The 27,312-nt window shown below is 41.8% G+C and overlaps 1 protein-coding gene across 5 annotated transcripts in view; it reads left to right on the plus strand.

Annotated features, from left to right (window-relative positions):
- Sfmbt2 (Scm like with four mbt domains 2) overlaps positions 1-27,312 on the plus strand; it is a 187,941-nt gene that overhangs the window by 112,040 nt on the left and 48,589 nt on the right. For all 5 annotated transcript variants that reach the window (XM_048460657.3, XM_048460662.3, XM_048460658.3 and 2 more), the window contains 2 exons: positions 8,443-8,525; positions 15,455-15,581. In XM_048460657.3, the coding sequence (XP_048316614.3) occupies positions 8,443-8,525; positions 15,455-15,581 (210 nt within the window). The remainder of the gene's footprint in view (positions 1-8,442; positions 8,526-15,454; positions 15,582-27,312) is intronic.

Consider the following 27,312-nt stretch of genomic DNA (forward strand, 5'->3'; position numbering starts at 1 on the left):
AGTATATCACAGTGGGTATACATGTTAAGGAATTCTTGAATACATATCCTTTGAAATGTAGGAAAGGAGATCGTTGACATAGCTTGAGTATTTACAAGGAAAATAAGCATAGGTAGCTATCTGGCTGCTCATCTTTATGATAGGAAGAAAATTATTGTGCATTAATATAATTGAACTCTTATACCTATAATAATGATTAGCATGCGCACATATAAAATGAAGTATTTACTGTCTTTAGATTATTGGTGTATGTGTGTTTGTTTATGTACACCTGAGGCCAGAAGAGAGTATCATCAGATTGTATGGAGCTGGAGTTCCATTTGGTTGCACCCTGCCCAGTGTGGGTACTAGAAGCCAAACTCTGGTTTCTGTAGTGGTTTCAAGCTCTCTTAACTGCTAAGCCCTATCTGTTCAGTTCCAAGATTTTTATACCCACTAATCATTCACCATTGCATTTTTTTTCCCTGTTACCCAAATGTTTGTGACTGTTGGGTAAAATGATCTTAAACATCCTTTTTAACCATCCCTTACAAAGATGAAACATGCCTTTCCACAGAATTTTAAAACAGAAAAGCAGTGTTTCCTTATGGATTTGATAGTTTTTTTTAAATAGGATATTGAGTTATGGTAATTAGTACTTGCTAAAAAGAAAACCCCACTGGCAAGCCTTTCAAGCCCAAAGTGACAAGCATCCTTAGGTAAAGAGCCAGTGTGATCTGTAGCTGTCTGCTGGCTGTGTGGTAGCTTTATTGAAATAGAAACGTTATGTTTTATCTAATAAGAGCAAAAGAAGCATAGGAAAATGGACAAGGACTATGAATGGATGTGGTGTAAGGAAAGTGGTGATTCTTATGCATGTGCGCGCGCGTTCGTGCGTCAATAAGCACATACACAGGTACATCTGGAGGCCAGAAGCCAACCTTAGCTGTTGATCATCAGGGGAACTTTATTCCTAGCTTTTTTTTTAATTTGTATTTTATTTATTTATTTATTTCTTGACATTTTTATTGAAATTTTTTTATACAATCTATTTCAATCATATTTTTCTCCTCTCTGATCCTCCCCAATTCCCCTCGCATCCAGCTCTATGGCCTTTTTGTTTGTTTGTTTCTAAACAACAAACAAGGAAGCAAGGAAACAAGCAACAACCAAAACCCAAAAAGCACACATACACTCGCAAATAATTCACAGAACACAAAATCGAAAAACAAAGAGAAGCCCAGCAGCTCTTGGCTTTGATGACTGTAGAAAAGCAAGCAGTCTTAGTGTTGGCTGTGAGATTACAGCTGAGTGCAGTGGTGTGGAGTACAGACCAAAAGTCCTAAATACTCTGCAGACTATTTAGAGTCCATAGGAGGATATACTGACTATTGTATTCAAACCCCATATCATATTATAATGAGGGATTTCAGCACTCAAGTGGAAGATTTTCATATTTGAAATGGATCTTAAAAATTATCTCATTTAAACCTCAGTCATTTTCCCCCCCCCGGGGAACGCCAAGCTCCATTGTGTTAAGCGTTTTCTGAAATCTCAAGAGGGTGTCTAAATCCCAGCCTTATAATCTTGAATGAATGCTTTTCTGCACAACTATGCCACCCTTTGCTGCTGTTCCCGTGACTGGCATCTCCACACAATCCATCCTTCAGGGCAGTTTGGGTGGCCTTGGGCAGGGCTGGCAGATTTAGTGGGTTTTGCATGGGTAATTGGTCTATGGTTCAGAGCAGTTGGTGAATTACAGTATGAAGGTGTAATTTCCCAAATGTTGATGGTTATACTACAGTTGTGGCTTTGTTTTTTGGGCTCTGGTTTCATCTCACGAGGGTAGATTCTATTTATTTTTGGTAATTAAAATGAATGTGACTTTAGAGGTGTTGATCCTGGTGGGGTTTGTACTGTGGTTTAGTGGTTTCCTTTTGAGGTAGTTCATTACATGTCTTATCTTACTCTGAGCACTTGGAACCCTGTTGCAGGATTTCTCAAACACCATTCCCTATTTTATTAATACATGAAAAAAGAAGTTTTTTTTAAAGTCTGTTTTAAGCTTGAACATTGGGGTTTATAGCTAGAATGTGTAAGATGTAATATGCATATCCCCAAGAGATTTCAAAGGTTTTCCCAGTGCTTAGATTTCTGTGAAAACTCAAAACTTCTTGCAATTGGATGTTGCCTGGTCTCTGAAAAATTTTAGTTAGACGGCGACATAGAAGACAGACATGCCAAAACCACAGATCTCTTTTTATGTTGTTTTGACTCTGTTCTCTTTTAAAAGAGAAAGGAAAATATATCTGCCCCAGACTCTCGAGACAAGACTTCTGAGCTAGGATGGACAGAAACTTCTCAATGGCTCTCTGCTTCCGTGCTTCACCATCACAAAAAAGCTAGAGCCTGAATGATTTGATCCTGTTAGTTTAGTCCAGTACGGACTGCCAGTGTTCTAGGCCCTACCAAATGTGATTAACCAGACACATAAGTAAGTAAACTGAAATAAAGGATACATAGGACATGAACCTTCTGGGCATATAATACCACAGGTCAGTTGTAGAATTTAAAGAGGAAGAATTTCAAACTGGGGTTGGGTGGGTGGTGAAAAACATGCAGCCTTTAGATTTGTGTTGTACAATGTAGGAGACAATTCTGAAGTAAACCGCTTACTTTAGCACTTTGCTCGTCTCTAGGTAGACCATTTAGTAGGCACATAAACTGTCTAATGTAATTTAGAAAGGAGAGGTGTATTTAAATTATTATTGGGGCACAAAATAGCCACTTCCTAATTCCAACTCTCTTTTCTGAAAGAATCTGAGTCACTGGTAGTTGTCCTTAGTTCATTTCAAAAATTTCATTTTATCAATCATTAGTTTTATTGTAGAGAATAGTATATAGGCAATCAGTCGGGCATGGTGGCATACAAGTGTAACCCCAGCACCTGGGAGATAGTCAGGAGGGTCAGGAGTTCAAATCCATGCTTAGCTATATAGTGAGTTTGAGACCAGCCTGAGGTTCATGCAACACCCCTCACTCTCTCTATATATACATGTGTATGTAAGTGTATGCGTATATATGTGTGCATACATGTATATACACATATATGTACACACATGCACGAACAAAGCTGGCACTCATTGATCCATTCAAATGATGTTAACATTTTGCCATATGTGATTTAGAGTTTTAGAGATTAGGCTGTACTGGTTTTCCACTCATTAGGTGGAGACACTTGCTGCACAGGTTCAACAATCTGAGTTCGATCCCCAGGACTCACCACACGCACACACATGTCATGGTGTGAGCCACTTGTTTGGGAGACACCTGAACTTTATTTATTTATTTATTTATTTTACTTTGGCAAATTGCAGTGTGATTAAGTTTTAAAAATTATTCTTCATCTTGCACTGGAGACAGAACTCCCTACCTGATTAATAGATAGAAAAAAGAACCTTATTTCTCATCTTCTGATTCATTCTCCACCGAAGAGGTCACTTTTAATTGGAAAGAGTTAAGAGAATGAACCTGAGTTGCTTTTAATACTGAAAATATTTCTGGTTGTTAAAAACTAAGAATTCCTTTGGTTTACTTGCTCATTCTTTCAGATTTTTTAAAGTGTTCATTCTTTTCCCTGTCAACACTTGATATTTATATGATATCGGAGTCTAATTTTGGAGATATCCTTGCCTCCTAACATAATTCAAAATAGCATGTTGGTTTTGCATTTATGCGGAAAGTATGTTAATTGGCCCACAGTGTCCTCTTACTAAATGCTTCCCAGCCTATTCTGTTCTACAAGAAGCACCTCTCTAAATAGTTTCCATGCCAAACCGACCCTGGTTCCCCCCCTCTTGCCTCCCTTCTCTTGCTTTTCTGCACGATTCCATCAATAGAAAGAAGAGCCCTGATGGGAACGGATGAGTGTCTGCTGTGTTGGGTGACTGTGGACGGAGTCCCTGGAGGACTAGGTGATGAGTTCTGTACTTCTCGCCGCTCCCATTCTTTGTTTGCAGTTGAGTCTTGTGTGTGAGGTGTGAGGACGGTCCTCTCAGACTCTACCGTGGTACTGCTTTGCATGTGTTTTCTTTTCTGCTACAGCTGGACCATTAGAATTCCGGTCTCACCAGCTTATTCCATGCCAGCCTTACCATTCTGTTCACTAATGTTCGAATTCACACCTGGGTTTATGGGCTCACAGATCCTTTTCCGTTCAGGACCTACACTATACTCCCCTTTTCCCAATGAACTGGGTCTTTTTTGCTGAGTTTTAGGATGACAATATTTTGTGCACCACCACATCTGACTTCTCCCTCCCTCCCTCCCTCCCTCCCTCCCTCCCTCCCTCCCTCCCTCCCTCCCTCCCTCCCTGCTTTCTCTCTCTCTCTCTCTCTCTCTCTCTCTCTCTCTCTCTCTCTTTCTTTCTTTCCTTTTAAAAATAGGTACTAGAGATGGAACTCAGGTCCTCATGCTTATAAAGTAAGCACTTTACTGGCTGCGTCATCTTTCCAGCACAGCTGACTTCAGATTAGTGCCATCTCTGTCATTGTCAGTGAAATCTGGGCCACATAAAGGGAAGCTTTTGCCAGTTTGCTTTACTTCTCTAATTCCAGTGTTAAGAACCGTGCCTCACACCTGGCCTGCATAGCGTCAGGTTATTCTTTTTTTCTTTTTTTGTGGACAAAGGAAGAAATGTCTATGATAGAGGTTGGGCATATTTTTGAAGACTGGCAGTCTAACAAGCTGGCACCCACCATAGTGTTGTGCATTGTACTCTCTGCAGAAGAGCATTAAACGTCTTGCTTCTCACTGGCTTCAGAATGTGGGCATCTTTTAGTCTTCTTGTCCAGCTTACAGAGGACAAGCACAGTAGCCTCTTGCTGGGTTCTTGTTTTTGATTAGGATGGCACGTTTTATAGCCAGGATCCATGAAAGAGGGACTTTTATTGTTTGCTTCCTTAAACTTTTCTGATAACCCGTTCTACACACAGGCAAGAGGCACAAGGCCACTGCCTTGAGTAGTCCTGACCCACCTCTTTGTACCAGAAGTGAGGCCTCACTCAGAGACCCTGTACTTAGGTAAATTCTGAATTGGTGAGGCCGAGAGCAGGGGCCACTCATGCATGTGTCACGAATTGTACAGGACCTTCGTTGACTGGCACATGTGATCTGACTGTGTATGATGCCTGAATAAAGATGCTAGGCTACCAAATTGTTCATTCCTGAAGCCCCTTTCACAGCCATGAGTGGAAGCTTGAAAAGGAAAAAGAGGTTAAAGTCATTTGCCATGAGTTCAAACAGTTATTTCTCTTAATTTTTCCGTTCTTTGCATAACGGAGTCCATGTTGGCGGTTAGTCTTTTGAGCTAAGGCCATAGCAATTATTATCTCATGGCTTCCCCCCTCCAACCATGCATAACCATGTTGTGGGTAAATCTCATGCTATTTTCTGTTCATGAAAAATTATATCTGCCTTCCCCAAGTTTCCTAACTTACCATACATTTCTTAATACATAGCCCATTTTTCTGCTGGAAGGGTCATTTTTAGGGGATAAATTCCTAGGAATGAAATTGTGTCAAAGGGCATCGCTCTTGATAAAAGTGTATGCTTTCAAAGGCAGTGTGCGTTTTCACAGCCACACATAATGGCTGCAAGTAGAGCTGCTTGGTGTCTGTTCATTTGTATCCCAAGAAAATGGGTCATCAGCCTTTTCCCCCCATGCACCCACACTGCTTGGAATGTCTTCATTCAAAATAAACAGTAAAAAAGGCTTAGCGTCCTTTAACGACTGCCATTCACACGGTCTCCATAGGTGACTTTTTACGAATTGTGATAGTTTAAGGCGTTTTAGTTCCTCTTTATTTTTCCCCCCTCCTCTTTGCCGTTTTCTCCCCTCCCTCCTGGTTTAAAACGTGTTTTCTTGGCTGTGCTTAAGCCTCAGTACTTCTTGTTCTGTCTTTGTTGATGAATGAGTGTAATTGACCCCTGTTGTCTCTATTATACAATCCATGGCAATTTGTTTTTTATGTAGTAGTTATTTTCTGAGCTGTCTCAAAACTGCCTTACAAAAAGAGCTCATTATCAGCCCAAAGGAAAAGAGTTTTTAAATGACGGCATGAATAACAGTCCCTAAGAGAAGGGGGAGGAGAAGTCTAAGCCATTCCAATTTTCAAGTAAATGAGTGAGTTTTAGGGTCAAGATAATTAATTGCTGCTTAGATGAAGCCCAGCAAGACTTGATTGTATCTAGAAATTATTAGATTAGAAATGGCTTCCCCACGGACACTGTTGCACTCTGGATGTATAGAAGGATTGACTGCAGGTCCAAGATGGCACTCTGTGTGACATTTTGCAGCCCATTAGAAACTGGTTGTAGAAAACCCAGCTAAACATCTATATGTAACAACAGGGGGTGACGTCTACGTCAGAAGATTTGATCTGAGTAGATATGAACCACAAAAAATACCCAACTGCAGTTCATAAAATTGCATGGATGTCAGAAAATACTTTGGACCACTGGCTCAGTTGGTAAAGTGGTTGCCTCTCACACAGGAGGACCAAAGTTTTCAGTCTCTAGGACCCATGTATAGGAACTAGGTATGATGTGACACGTGTCCATACCCAGTGCTGCAGAGGCAGAAACAGGCAAATCCGTGAGGACTCTTTGGCCACCCAGCAAAGGCTGCTTGGTGCGTTTCAGGCCACTGAGCACTCCCGTTTTAAACAAAACAAAACCTAGATTGCACTAAGAAACAATAACGAAGGTTGTTCTTTGCCCTTCAGACACATATTCCTTCGTGAGTATACACCATCTCAAACGAGCATGTAAACATTTTGTCGTTCATTTGTTTTGGATTTTCCAGGGACTTGCACCATAATCTCTTAAAGTTTTCATCTTCAACGTTGTGCGTGTGTTCTGTGAGTATGTCCATTCCTGTGGTGATGACTGGAAGCCAGAAGAGAACCTGGGGTCCTCTGGAGCTGGGCGTACTGAGAGGCTTGGCATAGGTGCTGGGCACCTCCTTAGGTTCTCCAGAAGAGCAGGAAGTGCTCTCAAGCTTGAGCCCTCTCTCATCAACTTATCTTATTCAGTAAAGAGAATTAGCCAAGGAAGTAGCAGAATCACGGGGAAGAGGTTCTACATGGAATCAAATGCTGACTTTAGCTACGTCAGCTTCATATTGTGAGCTGGCAGGCAGTTATTTTTAGTATGTGAGCCCTGGTGGGGAGGGGGAAACAGCAGAGGGAGTGAGTTTTAGTGTATAAATGCAGAAGGGAGGGCAGTTAGAGAAGTAGAGTTTTGGGTGACAAAGCCCCCCTAAGAAAGGAAGGAAGCCAGAATGTAAAAGGCCTTGGTACTGCCCTGCTGACTCAGAACAGAGAAGTGGCAGACCTGGTCCTCTCTGGTGGGAGGCTTTGGGGTAGAGGATTCTGGCAGGGGCTTGAGACACAAGTGTGCTGTGTTGAATTGAATTGCTCAGAACTTTGCCCATGTGGCTTCTTTCTCCTGTCCTCCTTCCCCTCCTCCATAGAGGGTGTGTGTGTGTGTGTGTGTGTGTGTGTGTGTGTGTGTGTGTATTTATCTTGGCATACATGGTAAGATGTTGGAGGAGATGAGAGCACCTGGATCCTAAATAGAAAGGCGTAGTTGGATAGGAGCACCCCACCTCATACACACACAATGCAGCCACCTTGATGCGTGGACTCGAAAGGATGCCTGTCTGTGTTTGTTTTATTTTTATTAGGAGGAGCGGTCAGGCAAATGTACAGCCCAACTCCAATGACGGTAGTACCACTGGTAACGCCACTTATTGCCCTCTCTTTGTTCAAGTTCCCATAAAATAAGTGCTTAAGAGATTTCTGAACCATGTTTTAGACACAAGTGCCCCACATCATCATCATCATCATCATCATCATCATCATCTTCTTCTTCTTCTTCTTCTTCTTCTTCTTCTTCTTCTTCTCCTTCTCCTTCTCCTTCTCCTTCTCCTTTTCCTCCTCCTCCTCCTCCTCCTCCTCCTCTTCCTCCTCCTCCTCCTCCTTCTGTCTCTCTCTGTCTCTCTGTCTCTCTGTCTCTGTCTCTCTCTCTCTCTCTCTCTCTCTCTCTCTCTCTCTCTCTGTCAAATTCTCTCTCAGCTGTTCTAAGTAGCGAATCTCCCCATTATCAGGAGTCTCTCTAAGGCAGGCAGTTGGTGCCAACTTCCTTCACCGGGTTTCAGGTCCGAGGTAAGCATATGCTAGACTGCACACCAACACACCTACCTCCCTTCCCTGTATTGAGCACATTCCATTTAAACCTTTCACTTCATCATCAAGGAAGTTCAAGAGCTGTGAAACTTGTGAAGACTTCACTCTTTGGTTCGAAGCTTAATTTCCTATTATTTTCTCAAGATACTGATCCAGGCTGATTGCTGTCTGGTTTCCGGCTCAGCTAAGACCGTATGTGTTTCTTCTTTCACAGGTTACTCGGGCCAGGACTTTGACTGGGCAGACTATCACAAGCAGCATGGGGCAGAAGAAGCACCACCCTTCTGCTTCAGAAATGTAAGACACTTTCTGTCTTTTTCCCATTTGAAATTGTAGATGCTATGCCCTGTGTATTTGGGAAGTTTTCGTTTTTTTCTCCTATTTGGTAATCAAGCATGGAGCACTACCTTGTGCAGCAGGGTCCCAGAACCATCACGGGTTGGACAGGTTGCATTTCATGCTATGTGGATGATACCAGGCTGCTCTGATAAACTGGCTAGCAAAGGCCCAGTAGCTCCAGGAGTTTAGTTCCTGCTTTTGGAAGAGTCAAGGGTCAGATATGCTTTGCTCCTAAAGTTTATTAAAGTGTGTAATCCCAGACTGGGAATGTGGTTTTGTGGTAGAATACTTACTTAGAGTGAATGGATCAATTCCTGGCACTGAATAAGCCAGGTGTGGTAGTGAATGCATGCCTATAATCGCAGCACTTTGTAGGTAAAGACATGAAGATTAGAGGTTCAGGCTGTTCTCTGCTACATAGTGAGTTTACAGTTAGTCCAGAATACAAGAAACCTTGTTTTAGATGGATAGATAGATAGATAGATAGATAGATAGATAGATAGATAGATAGATAGATAGATGGATAAGGAAATGACAGACAGACAGACACTTTAGGAAGTGCTTTTGTTCCTAGTAAGATGCCGGCTGAACGGCTTCGTCATGTGCTTACTTTGAACATTACATTGTTGTTATTGTAGCAGTATTTTAGTGACACAAACTAGAAGTAGATAAATGAATTTGCTCAGTAGCAAGAAGTGCTAAAGCCTAGTGAAGTGGTGGCAAAATTATGCCTTTAAGTTTCATCAGCAGTGGAGACTGTAGCGAGGGATATGAACTATTCTCTCTTTTTTAAAAATGAAGACTGTGTCCCCAAGTGTGTTCAGCGTACCAGTATTTAGGGAAGTAAATTACATGCGCTAAGAAGAAATGACACACCCCTTTTGGTTGAGACCTGCAGCTCCTGTCCTGCATAGTGCGTAGCATTTGCAAATCAAAAGGCTTGCTTCTGACCCTGTGTTCCCAGAGCTACTGACTGGCTGTTCACCAGATAGGGATGCCTGTGTCTCAAGGATAAGAGAGTTCATAGGGCAAGAAGGAAAGCATGGCTTCAGAAAAGTTCGTCTGAGCATAAGTCACATGGATGTGATGAAACATGAAGTAGTTTGATTACTGGGTTCATGTGTACCCCTAAATACAGGGAGCATCAACAACATAATTGGAATTAAGAACTCCTTTGGCTAGAGGATATTTCGGTTACTGACATTAGCATATAGGAGGAGTTCCTCTGCAGCAGCTAATACTGTGGGGGTGTGTTTTAAACTCTGTGATGGGGACAGGTACGACTGTGTTCCTGAACACCCCCACCCCCAGGCTTATCAAGGCCAGTGCCACATGGCTTTATACTATGTTGATGTCACTGTCTCAGAATCTACTGTCATGTCTTTCGTGAAGGACTCAGGAAATAGCCTGTGATGCCCCCAAAACATGTTCAAGGTTGTGCTTTCTACCATTGAGCACATTCTTCCCCTGACTCTTAAGCTTTAGAGAGAAAATTTTCACATCACTCCTTGGTTCTGTTTTTAGAGTGTGTTTCTCCCATGGGAGCATAGCTCCAAAAGAGAGCGAGAGGCTGGGCGTGGAGGGAGCCCAGAGGTTAATGTTAGGTGTCTTCCTTATTCACTTCCCACTGTACCTATCTATCTATATGTCTGTCTGTCTGTCTGTCTGTCTGTCTGTCTGTCTGTCTGTCTGTCTATTTATCTATTTCCAGAGTGTCTCTTTCTGTCTGATTTCTGATAGAATGACTGGCCAGCAAGCCCCAGAAATTCGTCTCCCCCTCTCCGGGGCTGGCATTACTCATGCCGCCGCCCATGGCTTTTTCTGTGGGTGTTGAGAATCTGAACTTGGGTCCTTATGCTTTCCTGGCCAACACTTTCCCTACCGAGCCGTTCCACTGGCCCTCTGACATTTTGCTTTTATCCAGGAGTGTCTACATGGCATTTCACTCTGGAGCAATTACCCACATAGCAGGTTGTCTTTGGAGCTTCCAGGATTCAGTCACCGAGATTAAATCTGGCTTAATGAATTTGCTGGTGTATTCATTAGGACTGCTTTTGTTTCTGGCTCCCCATTTATTTAATAGACAGGAGAGCTGTCTGCCTGCTGGCATATGCATTGCATACTGGGACTCCGCTGAATTTGTTAGCTTGCTACAAGTGCTCTTTAATGGAATGCTTATTATGAATTCATTTTTTAATCACGCATCTCATGTGCACGAGAGGAGAGCAGTGTGGAACTGACTGTGTGGAAGACATTTATTTCCCTGGGGATGTTTTAACAATCAGAGTTGGTTATAGGATGGATTGACATAGCCAAATGCTTAGTAAAGGAAACTCAGAGGTAACAGTTTTGTTATTGATCTTTTATAAATTACCCTCAAGCAACGAGAGGAAATGAAAAGAGGTTATGTGGTTGTAGCTTTTCCTTATTAAGTGAGATAAAATGCTTTTTAACTTCAAGGTTCTCCACACAGCCATCCAGCTGTGCCATCAGAAAGAGGCTTCATATGTAATTGTATGAATGAGAGAGGGTGACTTGTGTGTAGGGGGGGACATTAAAGAAAAGAAAGAGTCCAGTGTAAACACCCTGGCTTCCTGTTTCCAGAGAAACGTGCAGGGAAGAAGCAAATTGGCTGTTTTTAAGCATGCAGGACATAATTTTTTGTTCTGATTACATAAGGATACAATTGCCTTTTCAACTGCTTTTATAAAAAGACACTTAAATCTAAATGACTCTGATTTTCTATCCCCATAAGAGTCACATAATGGTACAGTCTTTTATTGGTTTGAGGAATCTGTGTAGATGAGTTTATATGTTTCAAAGTGGATATGTTTTTATAGTACTCTAGCATATTTGATTGCAATTTATAGTAGCTACTGTTTGGGGAAAGTCACATTTATTTGAGAGTAATATTTGGAGAGAGGTTTGCTGATAGCGCCGAGAAAACTCGGATTGCATTGATCTTCCTGAAATAGCTACTTAACTCCAGACCGGGTATCAAAAACACTCACACAACAGTTGTGGAGCATGATAAAAACAGCCAGGCTTGTTGGGGCCATGATGAGGCAAGCAGCTGGAAGAAGGACCATGGACAACGTTCACATCTATACGCACAGTATGAAGATGGCCTCAGCGGGTGACATATGGGACAAGTGACAATGTGGTGTGGGGCTCTCTGCCCTCATAAGTCAGTATCTAGAGTCCAGGCTGATACAGATACTAGAAAGGAAGATAAAGTTTCAGACAGTGGAGAAGCAGGTCGACAAAGTCCAGAATCCTGTACCATAAATGCCACCTGCATTGTTGGTAGATGCTTGAGTCATCTATGTCCCAGGTAGTCTGCAGTTAACCTTGGTGAGGAGAGAAGAACAGAGTGAGCCTTTAAATTGCTTCTAAAGAGACAGAGTGTGTAGTTCGAATTCAGCCAAGTAGATGGTTTGCTAAAACTGAAAGCAGAAACAAAAGCAAAGCCCCACGCGTAGCCTTGTGGGAATATAGCGCAATCCAGAGCTTCTGTGTCTTTGCATTTCGTGCATGCGTGTTTCAGCTAAAGCGTACAAAAGCTGGGAAAACTCTTCCATCAGAGAAAGGAGAAAAGGAAAAAGAAAAACAAAGAAAAACCCAGCATGATTCAGGCGCTGGAATTAGCAGACAAACATTGCACAACCCTCACTGTACTGAAACCCAGTAGTGGAAGGTATGGTTCTCACTGTGTGATGCCCACACCAGCAGCTATAGCGCCCCTTAGGGGCTTATTGGTAATACTGATTCTTTAGTTCTCTGTCTTTTTCCGATACACCCTGGAATTTGATAACATCAGGTGTAAAGGAAAGTATCCTTGTTGTGGACATAAAAAGGGGACAGAAAAGCTCCCGAAGCTTAAAGCTCTAGCCTTGAGAATGGTGTATAAACTAAAGGAATCCATCAGTGTAATAGCAGAATGGAAATGGTAGATACTGGCCTCGAATTCGGAGATTCGAGGAGGTACAGGACAGAGAAGAAAGAAAAAAAAAATGGCAAGGAGGAATAAAAGAGACAAATGAATATTAAGGAGTAATCTCCTGTGAGATTGGAGACCTAAAAGTGGCTGAAGGAAGGTGAAGACAGACGGACAACTCCCATAGAGAATGTAGATGACAAAGGAACAGGAAACATTGTTTAGCCTCACAGTGTGCAGGGCTTGTGTGATGGGTGATGGCCAGTTTTCATTGTCAACATGTCTTCCTGGGAAGAGGGTCTCAGTGATGGGTTTTCTGCATAGGATTGGACCTATGGGAGGTTGTCTTGGTTGCCTTAACTGACGTGGGGGGACCCTGCCTACGGTGAACACTGTCATTTCCTAGGTTTCGGTCCTGGACTGAGTGGAGAAAGTAAGCAAGGGAACAACACACACACACACACACACACACACACACACACACACACACACACACTCCCTCTGCTTTAACTGTGGACACACTGTAATCAGCTTTTTCAAATTGCTGCTGCCTTGATGTGCCATGTATTGGAATTGAGTTAAAACAAATCCTTTCTTTCCTGGGTCGCCTTTTTCTCAGGATATTTTTATCACAGCAACGTAAGCCAAACAAAGACCGCTAGGTCTCTCTTGAAAATGAATTTGAAGATATCTATTAGAGCAGCTGAATTTTGGAACACCAGACATGCCGATGCTCCTGGGGAGTTACAGCCACTGTTCACACATGTGGGAATACAGAACTGAGGAGACCGCTTTGCAAACCAAATACCGGAAAAGGCTTAACACCCGTTTCCTGTATCACCCAACAACTCTGTTTCTAGAGAAGTGAAAATTTACTATGAAGGTTTAAGCTCGTTTCCCACTCCCCCATTCATGTGATCTCATCTGAACCCCTCAAAATATGATGATGTTTGGAGTGATAATATCCAAAGAAACAACTACGAAAAGATGAAGTCCTAATCCTGTGTCACCTGTGTACTTATTGAAAGAGGAAGTAAGGACACAAATACACAGAGAGGGATGACCATGGCCTAGCACCGGCTTCAGACAGCCCTCTGTAAGTTACAGAAAGTGACCTCAGCAGGAACCAACCGGATGACAGCTTGATGTTGCAATCTTAGCTTCTAGGACTTGGAGCAAAACTAATTATGGTTGTTCTAGCCATTTAGTCTGTGGCGTTTTGTTAAGGTAACCTGAACAGTTTCATGTACTTCTTACCACACAAAAAAATGTGTACCTGTAGGGTTGTAGCCGCTTCATTTGTATTAACTAAGTTTTGAAAATGGTTCAATGTCCCTCAGCTGGCAAATGTATTGATAAATTGTAATGTATATACATTGACTACTCATAGAACAAACTACATATGATTCTTGGGGTAATGATCCTCACATGGACTCTGCCAAGTGTCCTGGTTTCATTTCTGTCACTGCAATAAAAGATCTTGACCAAAAGCTGCTTAGGCGAAAGATTCTAGCATACGGTCCATGGAAGCAGGGAAGTCAAGGCAGAGACTCGAGGCTGGTACAGTTCAGAACAAAGAAAAACATCCCCTTCACCGTGTTCATTATTTGTTGCCCTCTTGTACAGTTTATGATCCAGCCCACGAAACATTGCCACTCACATTTGGGATACGTCTCCCCTCTTGGCCACTAATCACGACAATCCTCACACCCATGCTCTCCGTCAACCTGATCTGAATAGTTTCTCACTTAACACTCTCTTTCTAGTTCATTCTAGACTGTGGCAAGTTGACTTTTAAAACTGCCCATCAACTAAGTGAGGGAGCAGACTCACAAGGTCTCATAAAATGTGATTCTCTCTGTGTGATAGTGTAAAATAAATATGTGGAATTACAGAAACAAAAGCCAGATAACTGGCCACCAGGAGCTGAGTGTCACGGGCTTGCACAGAGCGCGCGCAAGGGTGTTTGGAGGAAGTAGTGAAGGGGCCGTTCTGCATCATGACTGTAGTCGTGGTGATATGATTGTGTGCACTGGTCCAACAGCTTTTTCTTTATAGATCAACCAGGGCAACCTAAGCAGTGGATTTTGCTATGTGTACTTCTTGTTGTGCATGTGCTTGCTGTGTGTGTGTGTGTTTCTAGTACTTGTTGTGTATGAGTGCATGCGAAGGCCGGAGGACAACCTTGGGTGTCATTTCTCAGCTGTGGTCCACCTGAAGCTCTCCAAGGGGGCCAGGCTGACTGACTAGGAAGCCCCAGGGATCTGTCCATCTCCTCCTCAGTGCTGGGTTTACAAGTAAGGGCCACCACACCCTGATTTATTTTTTAAACGTAGATTCTGGGCATTGAACTTGGGTCCTCCTCCTTACATGGCAAGTAGTTTTCCTGACTGAGTTATTTTTCTGTGTTTCCCAGTCCCTAGTATATATAAATTTTTAAGTTAATTAGAAAAGTAAAGACAAAGTAATAAGTAATAAGAAAATAAAGACAATTTCAAATAAATGAAAACGAAAAAATTTGTCACCAGCAGACCCATGCTCTAAGTGAAAGGGCATCCTTTAAATGTCCTTTAAAAGAGAGTGATACCAGATGGATACTCCATCTGCCTTGTTTAACACCCTAGGTATGATTTTAGCAAGGAATATAGAAGAGTAGAGAACTGATGTGTTTAAGAAAGCCCATAGAATTGAGGTTCTATTAGAGATAGAATGTGTCCACACCGTCATACATTTAGCAAGGTGCCCACTGTGTGTTTAGCACAGTTCTGATTCCTGATCTTTGCAATGAAGAATGAATGGCCCTTTGCTCATGAGCAGTGTGGGAAACAAGCCTGTCTGTATCAGCAATAAGATGCAATTGTGTCTACTGTCTTCACTGGCCAGTTCTGTAGTCACCCATTCTCTGCCTCTGGGAACTGCTGGCTTAGGCCTGCTTCTCTTTTTCTTTCAGGCAGCATTTAATCGGGGCTTCACAAAGAACATGAAGCTTGAAGCTGTGAACCCTAGGAATCCAGGAGAGCTGTGTGTGGCCTCTGTGGTCAGTGTGAAGGGGCGATTGTTATGGCTCCATCTAGAAGGTATGTACAGTCAACTGCTGTTCAAGAATACTTGGGGGGTCCTCTCCAGAGGATGGGGTACAGGAAGATTTGGCACTCTCATAAATGCCCCTCTTGTTATCCTTCTGTTTAAACAGATCTTAAATTATTCAGTGCTCTTAAATAAGTGAAACTAATCAAATACAAATTCATTCCGAGACGCTCATCATAACTAATAATTTCATGAAATGAGATGCTGGAAGATAATTATGTTTGGAACACACTGGTCTTTTTACATCTATGATTATAAAAGCTAATGTTGCAATTAAATTAATATGAGTCACTGAAAATGGTATTTGAGGTCTTGGTCATTATGAGAATAAAATGATAGATTTGCATTTTAATGTGGGCCAAACCCTTCATTTTGTTTTCTTCTGTAGATGTTTAATTTTTCCTCAAATACTAACTGGAGGATGGTTTCTCTCTCCAAATACATTTAAACTTTTTTTTCTTCAGTGATGTTGAGACAGTTCTTTACAAAGGGTTTATTTTAGAATATGAAGAAAATTCACAGTATAATGTATTTTGTGAATAGAATGTTTTAGATTTAAGTACAACATTGTGTCTTCTATGTGTTGCATTTTGAGTTAGGAGTAATTAAAATAGATTTCATCTCTAAGAATTTCCAATCTTTTCATAACATAACGATAGAACTCTGATGTTTGATACGTATACAAAACTGTAAGAATAGAGAAGATTATAAAAGACTTCAAAATCTCCTGGTATATGTTTAGTTTACATCTTATGACATGTTCCTGTCACTATGTGCCCTAGTTACTTTTCTATTATTGTGATAAAACACAATGACCAAGGCAACTTAGAAAAAGAAGGCATTTAATTGAGCTTGTGACATCAGAGGGTTGGAGTCCATGAATGTGGCATAAAGGCTACATACAGTGGGAACCACTGAGAGTTCACACCTTGACTCACCATCATGAGGGAACAGTGGAAATATCTAGGGCCTTTTGAAACCTCAAAGCCTGCTCCCCACGACACACTTTCAACAAGGCCACACCTCCTAATTCTTCTCAAACCATTCCAGAAGCTGGGGTCTGTGATCTTACAAGGACATTCTAATTCAAACCGCTACACTATTGGAAAAGAATGTGTGGAAGAAAGAACTAGAACTGGTACTAATATCATGTGATCCTTATTTCATTAGGAAGCAAATCTGAAAATTGCGCATGCCGGGTTTTCAGATCAGTTCATGGTCTCATAAACATTATAGTCAAGTAGACTGAAAGATGTGTAACACAGTCATCTTAGATGTCATTGTGTCAGTAATATCCAGATAATGATGTAAACATTGTGTAGTTTAGGCGTCAAAATCCATCTGAATTAAGTGAAATTCTGAGAATGGGTTTGCTTTGTGGATTCCTAGTGAATGGCTTCTGCTTGGAAGCAATCAGAACAAAGTCACAGGCAAACGGTGACACTTTGTAGTCACAAAGGGGACACCTTTGGTTTTGGTGCTACTTGTAGATGCAGGTCAGTTGCAGCTAGAGACAGAAGATCACCCCCGTGGCCTCTCATCACTGACTTAACTTCTGACTGTGTGTGTTGAGCTACACTAATGAGACTCTGTCTTAACTGCAAAACAGAAATGGTGACGTTGGAAGCCCATGTTTCCTCTTTATTATTTAGCACGTTATGGTTGAGATTCCGTGGCAGTCATTATTTATTTAGCAGTTTCTCCTTTCAGTATACTTTGCAGCTGTTAATTACCTAACACAAACAGCAGTAAGAATGTCCTGATTTTTATAGCTGGAGAAACCAGCTAAGCCATTAAGATCTGCCTGCGGTTCATTTTCACTGCTTTTGACATTTTCTGTTGCTTAATTCACTAGATGCTGCAACTTCCTGCTTCTTGAAGGAGAGTGATGAGCAACATTTAATGCATATTTAACATTTTCAACCATACTTTTTTTTGTCATTTTTCTGATCTTCCTGATATACAAATTTTGGGTTTTATTGGGGAAAAAAAATCTACCCCAAACAAAAAACCCACCTCATATCCAGTCTTATTTTTTTTAACAGTGCTTCATATAATAATGAAACTAGGAAGCAAAAATTTGAAAATGAATATCCATTTTCCAAATCTATTTTTTACAGTGCTGCTAAACAATTGGTTGAATATTTTCTAATGACTGTTGAGTATTATATGGCATTATTGGTTATAGGCATGCACCTGTTTCTTTACTTAAAATATATTGGCTGTGAAAGCGTGAGGACCTACATTTGGATGCTGAGTGCCCATGTAAATAGTTGACTACAGATTGCCCCTGTCATATCAGGGCTGGAAAGGCGGAGAGAGGTAGATCCCGGGGCATCCTTGTTAGCCAGTCTAGCTGCATTGCTGAGCTCCAGGTTCAGTGGAGAGATCCTGTCTGAAAGTAAGGTGAATAGGGATTAAATAAGCCATCCTACCCTGCCCTTTGGCCTTTATATCTGCATGTACATGTGTGTGGGAGTGTGCTAAGGTGTGTGTGTGTACACACATACCCACACACTTGTCATATGCATGTCCACAACATATATTAAATTCTAGACCATCTTCTTGGGTTTTGCTTGAATTTTATTTTGGGTTTGTTTTGTTTAGACTTTGAGCTTAGAGGTCGTTTTACCTTCTAAAGTGACAACTCAGTGACACCGATTTCTCTTCTTATAATTTTATCTACACACAGCATCCTTGTCCTCAGTCCTGGGGATAAAAGGTAGCACTTCATTATGGTCACTTTGTGGCTATTAAATTACTTTATAGGGTAATGATTATTCTGATTACAGGCCATTTATTTGACACTTTGAATTTATAAAAGTCTTTACAACAATTTTATTAGTTATTTTAATGCATTAAATCAGTTTGAAGTCTTTCAGTGCATGGTTGATTGACCACTTTTAGGTAATTAAAATGATCATTTCTAGTTAATATTTGACTCTTTCAGAAGCCAGATCATTCTTTAAGTATCTTTAGAAAGTCTTTTGTTAAAAAGAAATCAATGAGTAAAGTATATGAGATAAATGTAATATTTTTAGTTCCCACTGAAAAACGATTCTAATTCTCACAAACCACTGACTTGAAGGGAGACATAACAGGGCTGAGTGTCTCGCGATGGACCCTGCGCTGCTTGCTCTCATCTCATTGTTCCAGTGTAGGGAATCCTATCTGAAGCTAGGAGCACTCTCCATAGACAGCCCCATGTTCCGTTTCCATGTCTCCAGCATTGCAGCTCTGAGCTCGACTGCATGCTCACCAGTCGGTCGTCTTACAAACTGGTGAACCTTACCCCAGGTCACTTTCTTGTGCAGCAGATGTGGCCTGATATTGTCCATGGTTTCATGGCTCTTTTGTCCTTAAGTGGGGTCAGATCATTGTGTTGCCTTCTGCTGCCTCTCTTGTCTCACCCTCTTCCTCATCATCTTTTCTTTTGGATGCATGATGATGTATAAGTTGCCAGTCCGTGTTCAAAATGCTTGAGAGCAGAAATCTTTAGGATTTTGAATATTTGCTTGTATGTGGGATTCAAGTCAAAATGAGAAATCACATTACATCTCTCAGAGAGAGAGAGAGAGAGAGAGAGAGAGAGAGAAGTGGGGAGAGGGAGAGAGAAAGGGAGGGGTCTGAAAGTAACTATGTATTACTTTTAATAGACTGTACAAAATAACCGAACTGCGCACTGGACTATTTCTTTATGAGATGTCCTAATGGCACTCTGAAAGGCTCACATTTTAGATCATTTTGTGTTGGGGCTGTGTGGATTAAGAGTTGTCTACCTGTATATCCATGTGTAGAACTTTATTGCATGCTTCCTGGGAGACCCAGTAGTACTCAGCTCACATTTTCAGTGATTAATGCATTGCTTGCTCAAGAAACTTGAATAAATTAGGCTTGTGTTTAGAGTTGTTTAAAGTTTAGAAAGTTTAGTTGTAAGACATATTGTGCCTTTGGAAAATTGTGGTAAAATAAATATGGTGTAAAGTTTACTCTTTTGACTGAACTTTTAAAGTATCTGGGCATACAGTATTAAATTAATGAACATCACTGCACAACCTCATCAGTATCCCTTTCCAGAACTGTCTTATCTTCAGATGGAAATTTGGTACCCATTACACAAACTCCCATGGATTTCACTGTAGCCCTAGGCATTGCTGTTCTAACTGTCTCTATGAACTTCCTGTAAGCCCAATGTGGGTAGTCCTACAGTATTTGTCTGAAAATAGTTTGGTGCAGGATTTGCTTTTCTGCTTATACCCTATTCCATAAAGATTTGATCTTTTTGTCCTTTTTTGCCTGCATATGTGTAACAGTGTGCATGTATGTATGTTCATATGTTTTGGGTGCACGTTTGTGTGTATGCACATATATATGTGTGTGTGTTTATGCACACTTGTATGTGTAGACTGGAGATTGATGCTGATTTGCTCTCCACCTTACATACTGAGGCAGGGTCTCTCACTTGAACCCAGAGTTGCTGATTCAGCCAGGATAGTTAGCCCGAGGAGCTCCCCTGCCTCTGCCAATGTGTCAGGATTACAGGCAAATCTACAAGCCCAGCTACCACGTACGTGAGTGGTGAGTCTGTATCTTTGTGTGGTCCTTGTTGTATCTGGTCCTTGTGCTTTGTGTCAAGCACTTTACTGGGTAATTCATCTCCTTAGCCCCATCTTGTCTTTTTGATCTTCACAAACCTGGCCAGGTCATCGGCAAGATTATTAAAATGCAAGAAGCTCAAGATTATTCAGAGTTAAAACTTGAGTTGTCAGAGTAACACTCCTTATTCCCAACTATATAAACACGGTGCTTCTATTTTTCATCCCCATCGCTTATTTTCTTTCATGGAATTGTTACTTGTTAGTGAGTCTTTGACCCAAGCACCTACAATCTGGGCGTCGCTGGGTGTTGTTCATGTGGGAAAGTCAAAATGAGCATTCTCTTCGGTTATCAGGCCTCTCTCTGGCAGCTGTGCCTTTGCCTTTGCTTGTGGCATTTGTCCTCATGATCACAGAATGGATGCTCTACCTTTAGGTATCATCTCAGCATTGCTGGTAGGAGAGACATAGAGGTACTAAAAGCATATCAAATCTGTCTGGTTTTGATTTTTTGGGGGGCATCTCCAATGACATAAACTGCAGTTTCACTGGCTAAAACTAGAATATGTTACCATCACAGTTCCCCAGTAATTTTGTTTCGGATTTCTGCTGGGAGAGGTGATAAGTAAGTAATTTTTCGATCGCCAGTCTGGAGTGGCACATTTATTAGATTTGCAAGTCGTTGTGCCACATTTACGACTTGTCATTAATTGGAAATGCTGCAAGACCTGCAGGAGAAGGTGCTGAGGACAGAGATGGCCAGGGGACCCATGGAAAGTATTCTGTTAAATGATGCCCACATATAAGTGAAAAAGAAGGTATCAGGTACAGTTACAGATGGAATCATGGGGGAAAATAACCTATGTTTGCATTTTCTAGCCAATAGCTCTGCCCTGCAATGCTGTATCCTAAAGTCCAGGCCTTGGTGGCCTTGATCTTGATTTTAAGACTTGATGATGCTCTTGATTTTATCACTGTAATTTCTTGACTATAACACTGCTTTATGAGGCTAAAAGAGCAGAACACTCACTGATCTTTGGCCATTCCCTTTCCTGTGTTTGATCCCATGTACCCATCCTTAGTTAAGTATCGAAGCAGATAGACTGAGGTTGGTCCTGGAGTCTTATCTAAACAGACCTAGAATCACTGATGCTATAAAGATCAGGCCATTTAAATTAAAGGTCAAGAAAGTCAAGCTGGCTTGAAGGAATCGTTACACTACTATTATTATTTTGGGTATTCTTATTGACACTGGGACCCATGTATTCCAGGTTGGTCTTGAACTTACTATGTAGCCAATTATATCTGATCCTCCTTTGCAGGAGGATCTTTCATTTGCAGATGATGACATTTCAGGCATGAGCCACCATACCCAGCCTCTTTACACATATCCCTGACATGTCAGGCTTCTGGGAAATTGAATGTGATATATCTTTATTAATAGTGTTTGTTTCTGACTGAAAGCATTCTTTTTCATTTGTCTTTAAGACATTTATGCAGCTTTGTCAAAACTTGTGTGTTAGTTTTCTGTCACCATAACAAAAGAGCTGAGATAACTTCCAGAAAGAAACACGTTGCCAGGCTTGGTGGCACACCTTTGATCCCAGCATCAGGAGTCAGAGGCAGGTGGATCTTTCTAAGTTTGAGGCCAGCCTGGTCTACAGAGTGAGTTCTCTGACAGCCAGGACTGTTATACAGAGAAGAGAGAGAAAGAGAGAGAGAGAGAGAGAGAGAGAGAGAGAGAGAGAGAGAGAGAGAGAAGGAAGAAGCCTTCCGATATCTGCTTCACTCTAACGCTCATCTGCTCTTCTTCTTGACTTTATTGCTGACTCACTGGTACTATTACTTTACCTAAATCAAAAACCATAAAACCATCCAAGCAAGGAGCTTTGTCTCCGCTCCACCAGGATCTTTCCTGAGCTGTTCGCCGCTTCAGTCACCATCTCCATCTCTGTTGCCTTCCCATGGCCGCATTCCAATCTGGGTCTTTGTCATTACTGTCCTGATTCCAACAGTTTTCCAGCTGCTTCATCTGTCACCTTCCTGTAGCTTGAAGCTTTTATTTTGTGACATACAGGCGCAGCCCTCCTCTAGAAGACAGTGAGTCTCTCTCATACAGGGTTAAGGCTGGATTCCAAGGCATGGCATTCAGGAACCACACTCCGGGGTGTAGGGTCTTGAATTCTTCTTGATCTTGAAACCTTGTTTGTTGTTTGTTTGGCTCTGTAGATTGTGTCTGAGGGTAGAACCTCCCTGTACATGCTAGTTCTGGGATTGCCTGAAGAAGCATCTGCGTCATGCTGAGAGTCCTGTGTGCTCAGAGCACCACCTGATGGGTCGTGGCATGTGCTTTGACTGCCGAGCTTGTAGTAGATGGTCTTTATTATTAGGCGCTACTTTTCCTCCTCTTCCTCCTCTTCTTCCTCTGCCATCTTTCCTTTTGGCATCACTTGGGAGTTGAACCAAGAGCCTCCTATGTGATAGGCAAGCATTTTGGCCATTGGGCCTCGGTTCCAGCTGAGGCAGCATCTCTCCTTCACAAATCTGTTTCTCAAGGATCCTATTCTCTATTAGAAAGAGAATGTATCCTCGAACATGCTAATATTGTTCTTGGCATTATAAACTATACTGTGTGACTCTGTTTCTGTCTCTCCATCTCACCCAGCATAGTGTCTACAGTGTCTATTTACAACCTCATTGCTTGCTCAGTATTTGCTGAATAGATACGAAGAATAAATACAATTTGTTACAGAAACCAACAACAATTGCAGGGGCCACCATCTCTTAAGAACTGTCTTGTGACTATCAGCATTTCAGAGTGAGGTGTTTCACACTAATATGCTAACAAGTTAAAATTTCTCAATCCGTTTGTCAAAATCTTGGCTGAGTTTCCATAACCACCTTCTACATCAGTCCAATGTACAACCCACAAACTAAATATAACCTGGGATAACTGTAAATGTGCCCACTAAAATAGGAACCCTAAAGACTCTGAGATTAGTTTACATTTTTGTGACTTACATGTTTCTTCAGTGTGAACTTTGTTGGTGACAGTGCTGCCCCACAGTGTCACACAAAGTAAGTGTATGGATGCTCTTGCATCCTGTGGTGTGTAGGGTGTGCACCACTAACGATGTGTGCCCCAAAAGAGTTTTTCATCTAGCACAGCCCAGGGAAATCTAAAGATTGACAACCTGTGTCCATATCATAGTCAGCAAGAGTTTACATACCTGCAGCCCTGCCGAGATCTTATACTTCCAAGTCCCTGGGAACTGAGCCTGGAACGTGCATATTCAAGCCCCATTTCAAGGTGCTTTGTATAAACACTAAGTCACCATCCACATGAGTTAGTCAGACTGACCAGGTAGCTTTACTTCTAAGAGACCTATTTAAGCCACCTTCTGTTTTAGGAGACAGTGCAGAAAACAGCATCTTATGCATTTCCATCATTTGTGGGAAAGCTAGTAGTTAATAAACATTTGCAAACACTGCACAAATACAGTAAAGGCAGGTACAAATATGAAATAATTCTCTTTTAAGCCAGCCCGGGCAGGCTGCACAGCTCTGTAAGGAGGGGATGGCCTGTGTGTATTTTTGTTGAAGGCACTGACATAGATCAGACCATGAGAGCAATCATAATAGCTTTTAGGTAGATGAAAAAGCCGGTCCCAGAGCATGATCTTTGGGGGAAGAGGTTGTAAATACAGCCAAATTTGTGTTGCTTTGTAAGATGATGCTTGTACAATCAGGTCTGTGGTGGCCTCGGCTGGCTCTAAATGGAACTGTGGTTATGTTGCTGTTAATGACAGACTGGAGACACCTCTCTTGAAGGTTTTGCAGATGAACCGTGTGTGTCAGGGAGGGGGACACTTTGGATTCTGTCACTGGGATGAGAGTGACTCTCTTTGATGAACCTGAACCCGTTACCACCTGCAGAGCCTGGCCTGACCTGTTTGCTTGCGTGGGTACCATAGTAACTCCACTAATAAGATAGGGGCCTTCATAACAGAGGGAGCTTGATATGCCTCCCCTAATAAAATGAAAATAGGAAATGAACCCTTCTCAAGTGCCAGGTATAAGTCTCACATCTTGTCACACAGACTCACTGCTGCTACTGCTTCTTCTCCGTATGCTACTTGAAAATGGGATAGAAAAGTCCCTGTTTTCAGCATTGCTCAGAGTTATGGGAAAAGCCTGTGATTTTCAGGATTATTATGGATTAAACTCATGGAAAATAGCTGGCCTGTAGGAAGAATTATGAATGTCTTTCCTATGGAGTGTGTTTCCCTCTATGTACACACACATGTATGAACATGTATGCACACAGACAGACCTACACACAATCACATATGCATGTGCACATGTATATACAAACAGGTATACATGCATGTACACACACACACACACACACCCCTTCAGTTTCATTTGTACCGTTTTCTTTCAGACTGCGTATTTCCTCTGACCTTAATCTTTCCTTCCTTGCTGACCACAGTTCTGTTCTCTCTTTATTCCTTAGGAGTTTGGCTCCAAGGCTGACAAAGAGATGCTCCAAAGGCTCCTTTGTTGCTTGGCATTGAAAAGGGACAAGTACAGCAGGTCACCGCTAGGGCTCCATCCATCACCTGGTTCTGGTTACTTTTCCCTTGTCTTTCGTTTTCTCTTTTCATCTCATCCTTAAGCTTGCCGTGCCCTTTAACTCTGACTAAGAACTTTAACCAAAGTGAAGTTATTCCCTTAAACACCACTTACCTTTTCCCTTATCCCAGTGTTTAAGTAAGATGAAGAGATTGCACTGATTCTATTACTGAAGTAAATGAAAATCATTACTTGTGTCATGGTTGGCTCTAAGGCTTCCTGCCCGGCATCCCTCTTGCCTGTGGTATCCTGTAATATCTCCACTCTCTCATTCACTGGTGCTTTCTCTCTCTTGTGGCTTGCTGGAAGTGACATAGCAAAATAGCTTTGGGACCTTGGCAGGATTGTGCTCCTCACTAAAATGTCCTGCCAAGCCATCCCCCGTGTCATCCCAGTGTTCCTGTGTTTAAACAGATCACCATCTCTGAAGTAGCCTGTGGCATTGACTAGATTGAGCTGCAAGGCAAAGTTCTAGCAATCACACAGGCAAACGGAGTCTTGGAACATATGATGGCAGGACAACGGCTACAGGAGATGGGAAATCGTCTCTAGGGTTTCTACACGATTACTACAAATTTATATGCTTGTAAATTTGCCTCAGGATGACCGAAGTTCTTCTTTTAGCAGTGGTTTATTTTTATTTTCTTGTACAGTAACTTACATTTTATCGATCTGAACTGATGGCAAGACAACATTTATGCACAAAATGCTTCTTCTTGACTGCGCTGCATTGTTATTACTCTGGAGATTGCGCAGGCTGTTTGTAAGAAATAACATCCACAATGGCCCAAAACCAACAAAGTATCTTGATTTAGACTCTCACTGTTGGTCTTTTCTCAGGTGATACCATCATTAGTATTTCATATTTGCTCTCATATTTATTTCGTGCACATACAAATATCTGTGTCTTCACCCCTTAAAAACAGCATCATGTGTTTATACTCATGGGTAGAGCCTGTCTTTTCTCAATTCACAGTACATCTCGGAGATCATTACACTAAGTATTTAAATAGCTGCAGAATGTTCCATCACTTGAATATACCCAATATTGTTTGAGTACTTTCCCATGGAGGGTCTCTCTGCTTCCTTATGGGAAGATGGCTCTTCTAGACAAGCTTGAGAGAGTGAAAGTGATACAGATGAGATGCAGCTTAGGCAGAGGCAGAGTTCAGGTCTTGTCTATGTCTATCAGAGTGTTTTATTTTCTTCTCATGATGATTTTGATTCATTCTCCAAGAACCTCATGCAGCGTGTTCTGCTTGCGAATGAAGCGACAGATATTGCCTTGCGTCTTTGGCGAAGCGTCTAGGTTTGCTTCTAGAATCCCAGCAGTACCTGAACAAGCGAGCAAAGAGTCCTGGACATGTGCATCATTTTGTAAAGCTGTTGGGTCTCCAGGCTTGGAAATATTAGCTTTTCCTTAAATGGTTATCTGGATTCTGGCCAGATGCATATACACTTAATCAATTATCAGAGCAATTGATAAGGCCGATAAAAGGAAATAAGCCATTGCTACTCAGGGTCCAGAATGGGGTTTAAAAGATGGGGTCAGGAAAAATTTTCTGGGTGATACCCTTCTTGCTTACTTAAGCATGTATTTTCTCTCTCTCTCAGTGTGGCATATGTATGTGTGGGATATGCACACGCTCCACTTGCTTCCATTCATCTTACTGACAGCCTGTGAGGGACTTTGGTGCCTTCCTTGAGACATGGTTTTTCACAGAATCTGGAGCTTGCCATTTTGACCAGGCTGCCTGGTTCGGCGAGTAAGCTCTTGGGATTCACTTCCCTACCCCCATTAGTGCTGGAGCTGGAGTTGTGCACAGATGTGCTCAGCTTTTGATGTAGATGCCAAGGAACCAAACTTAGGTCTCATGCTTGCAGGGCAGGTACTCTTACTCCTCAGCCTGGAGAAGACACTTTGCCATCCTACCTTATTTCAAAGATGCCTTCAGAGGCAAGATTTACAGTGGAAGAGAAGCAGGAGTGTAAGTTCCTTGTAGGAAAAAAAAGTGACTTACACCTCTTAGCTCATCAGTGTTTGTGTAATGGAGGGGGGAACACGATGAAAGAACCCTAAGCATGGTAAAGGCAGCCATAGCTACATATTAATGTACGATTATACAGAAGTTTATATATTCAAGCATTAATTTGACATAATGCTTGAGCCAGCAGAACATGGGCGGTGGGACTTAAGCGGTCAAGTTCACTTTACACGTCCTTTTGAAGTCCTTCTTTGAATAACCTAGAAAATCTTATTTGTGGCTAAACGCAATCTAAAAATGGCGGATGTTTCTGGTGGATAATTTAACCTTTGGGAAAATGGTTGTGACACTAGAAACCAATCCTATCTTTATGAACCCCAAGTCGAGAAAATTTTGTACTGTGGAAAACATCCTCAACACCCTTATGGTTGGACCCTCTAGGAATCATGAGCTCTTTAGGATGAAGAGGGTTGTGTGTGTATGTGCGTGTGTATGTGTGTGTTTGT

Source organism: Myodes glareolus, chromosome 14 (genome assembly GCF_982192425.1).
Source record: "Myodes glareolus chromosome 14, mMyoGla1.1, whole genome shotgun sequence".
NCBI classification, from domain to species: Eukaryota; Metazoa; Chordata; class Mammalia; order Rodentia; family Cricetidae; genus Myodes; species Myodes glareolus.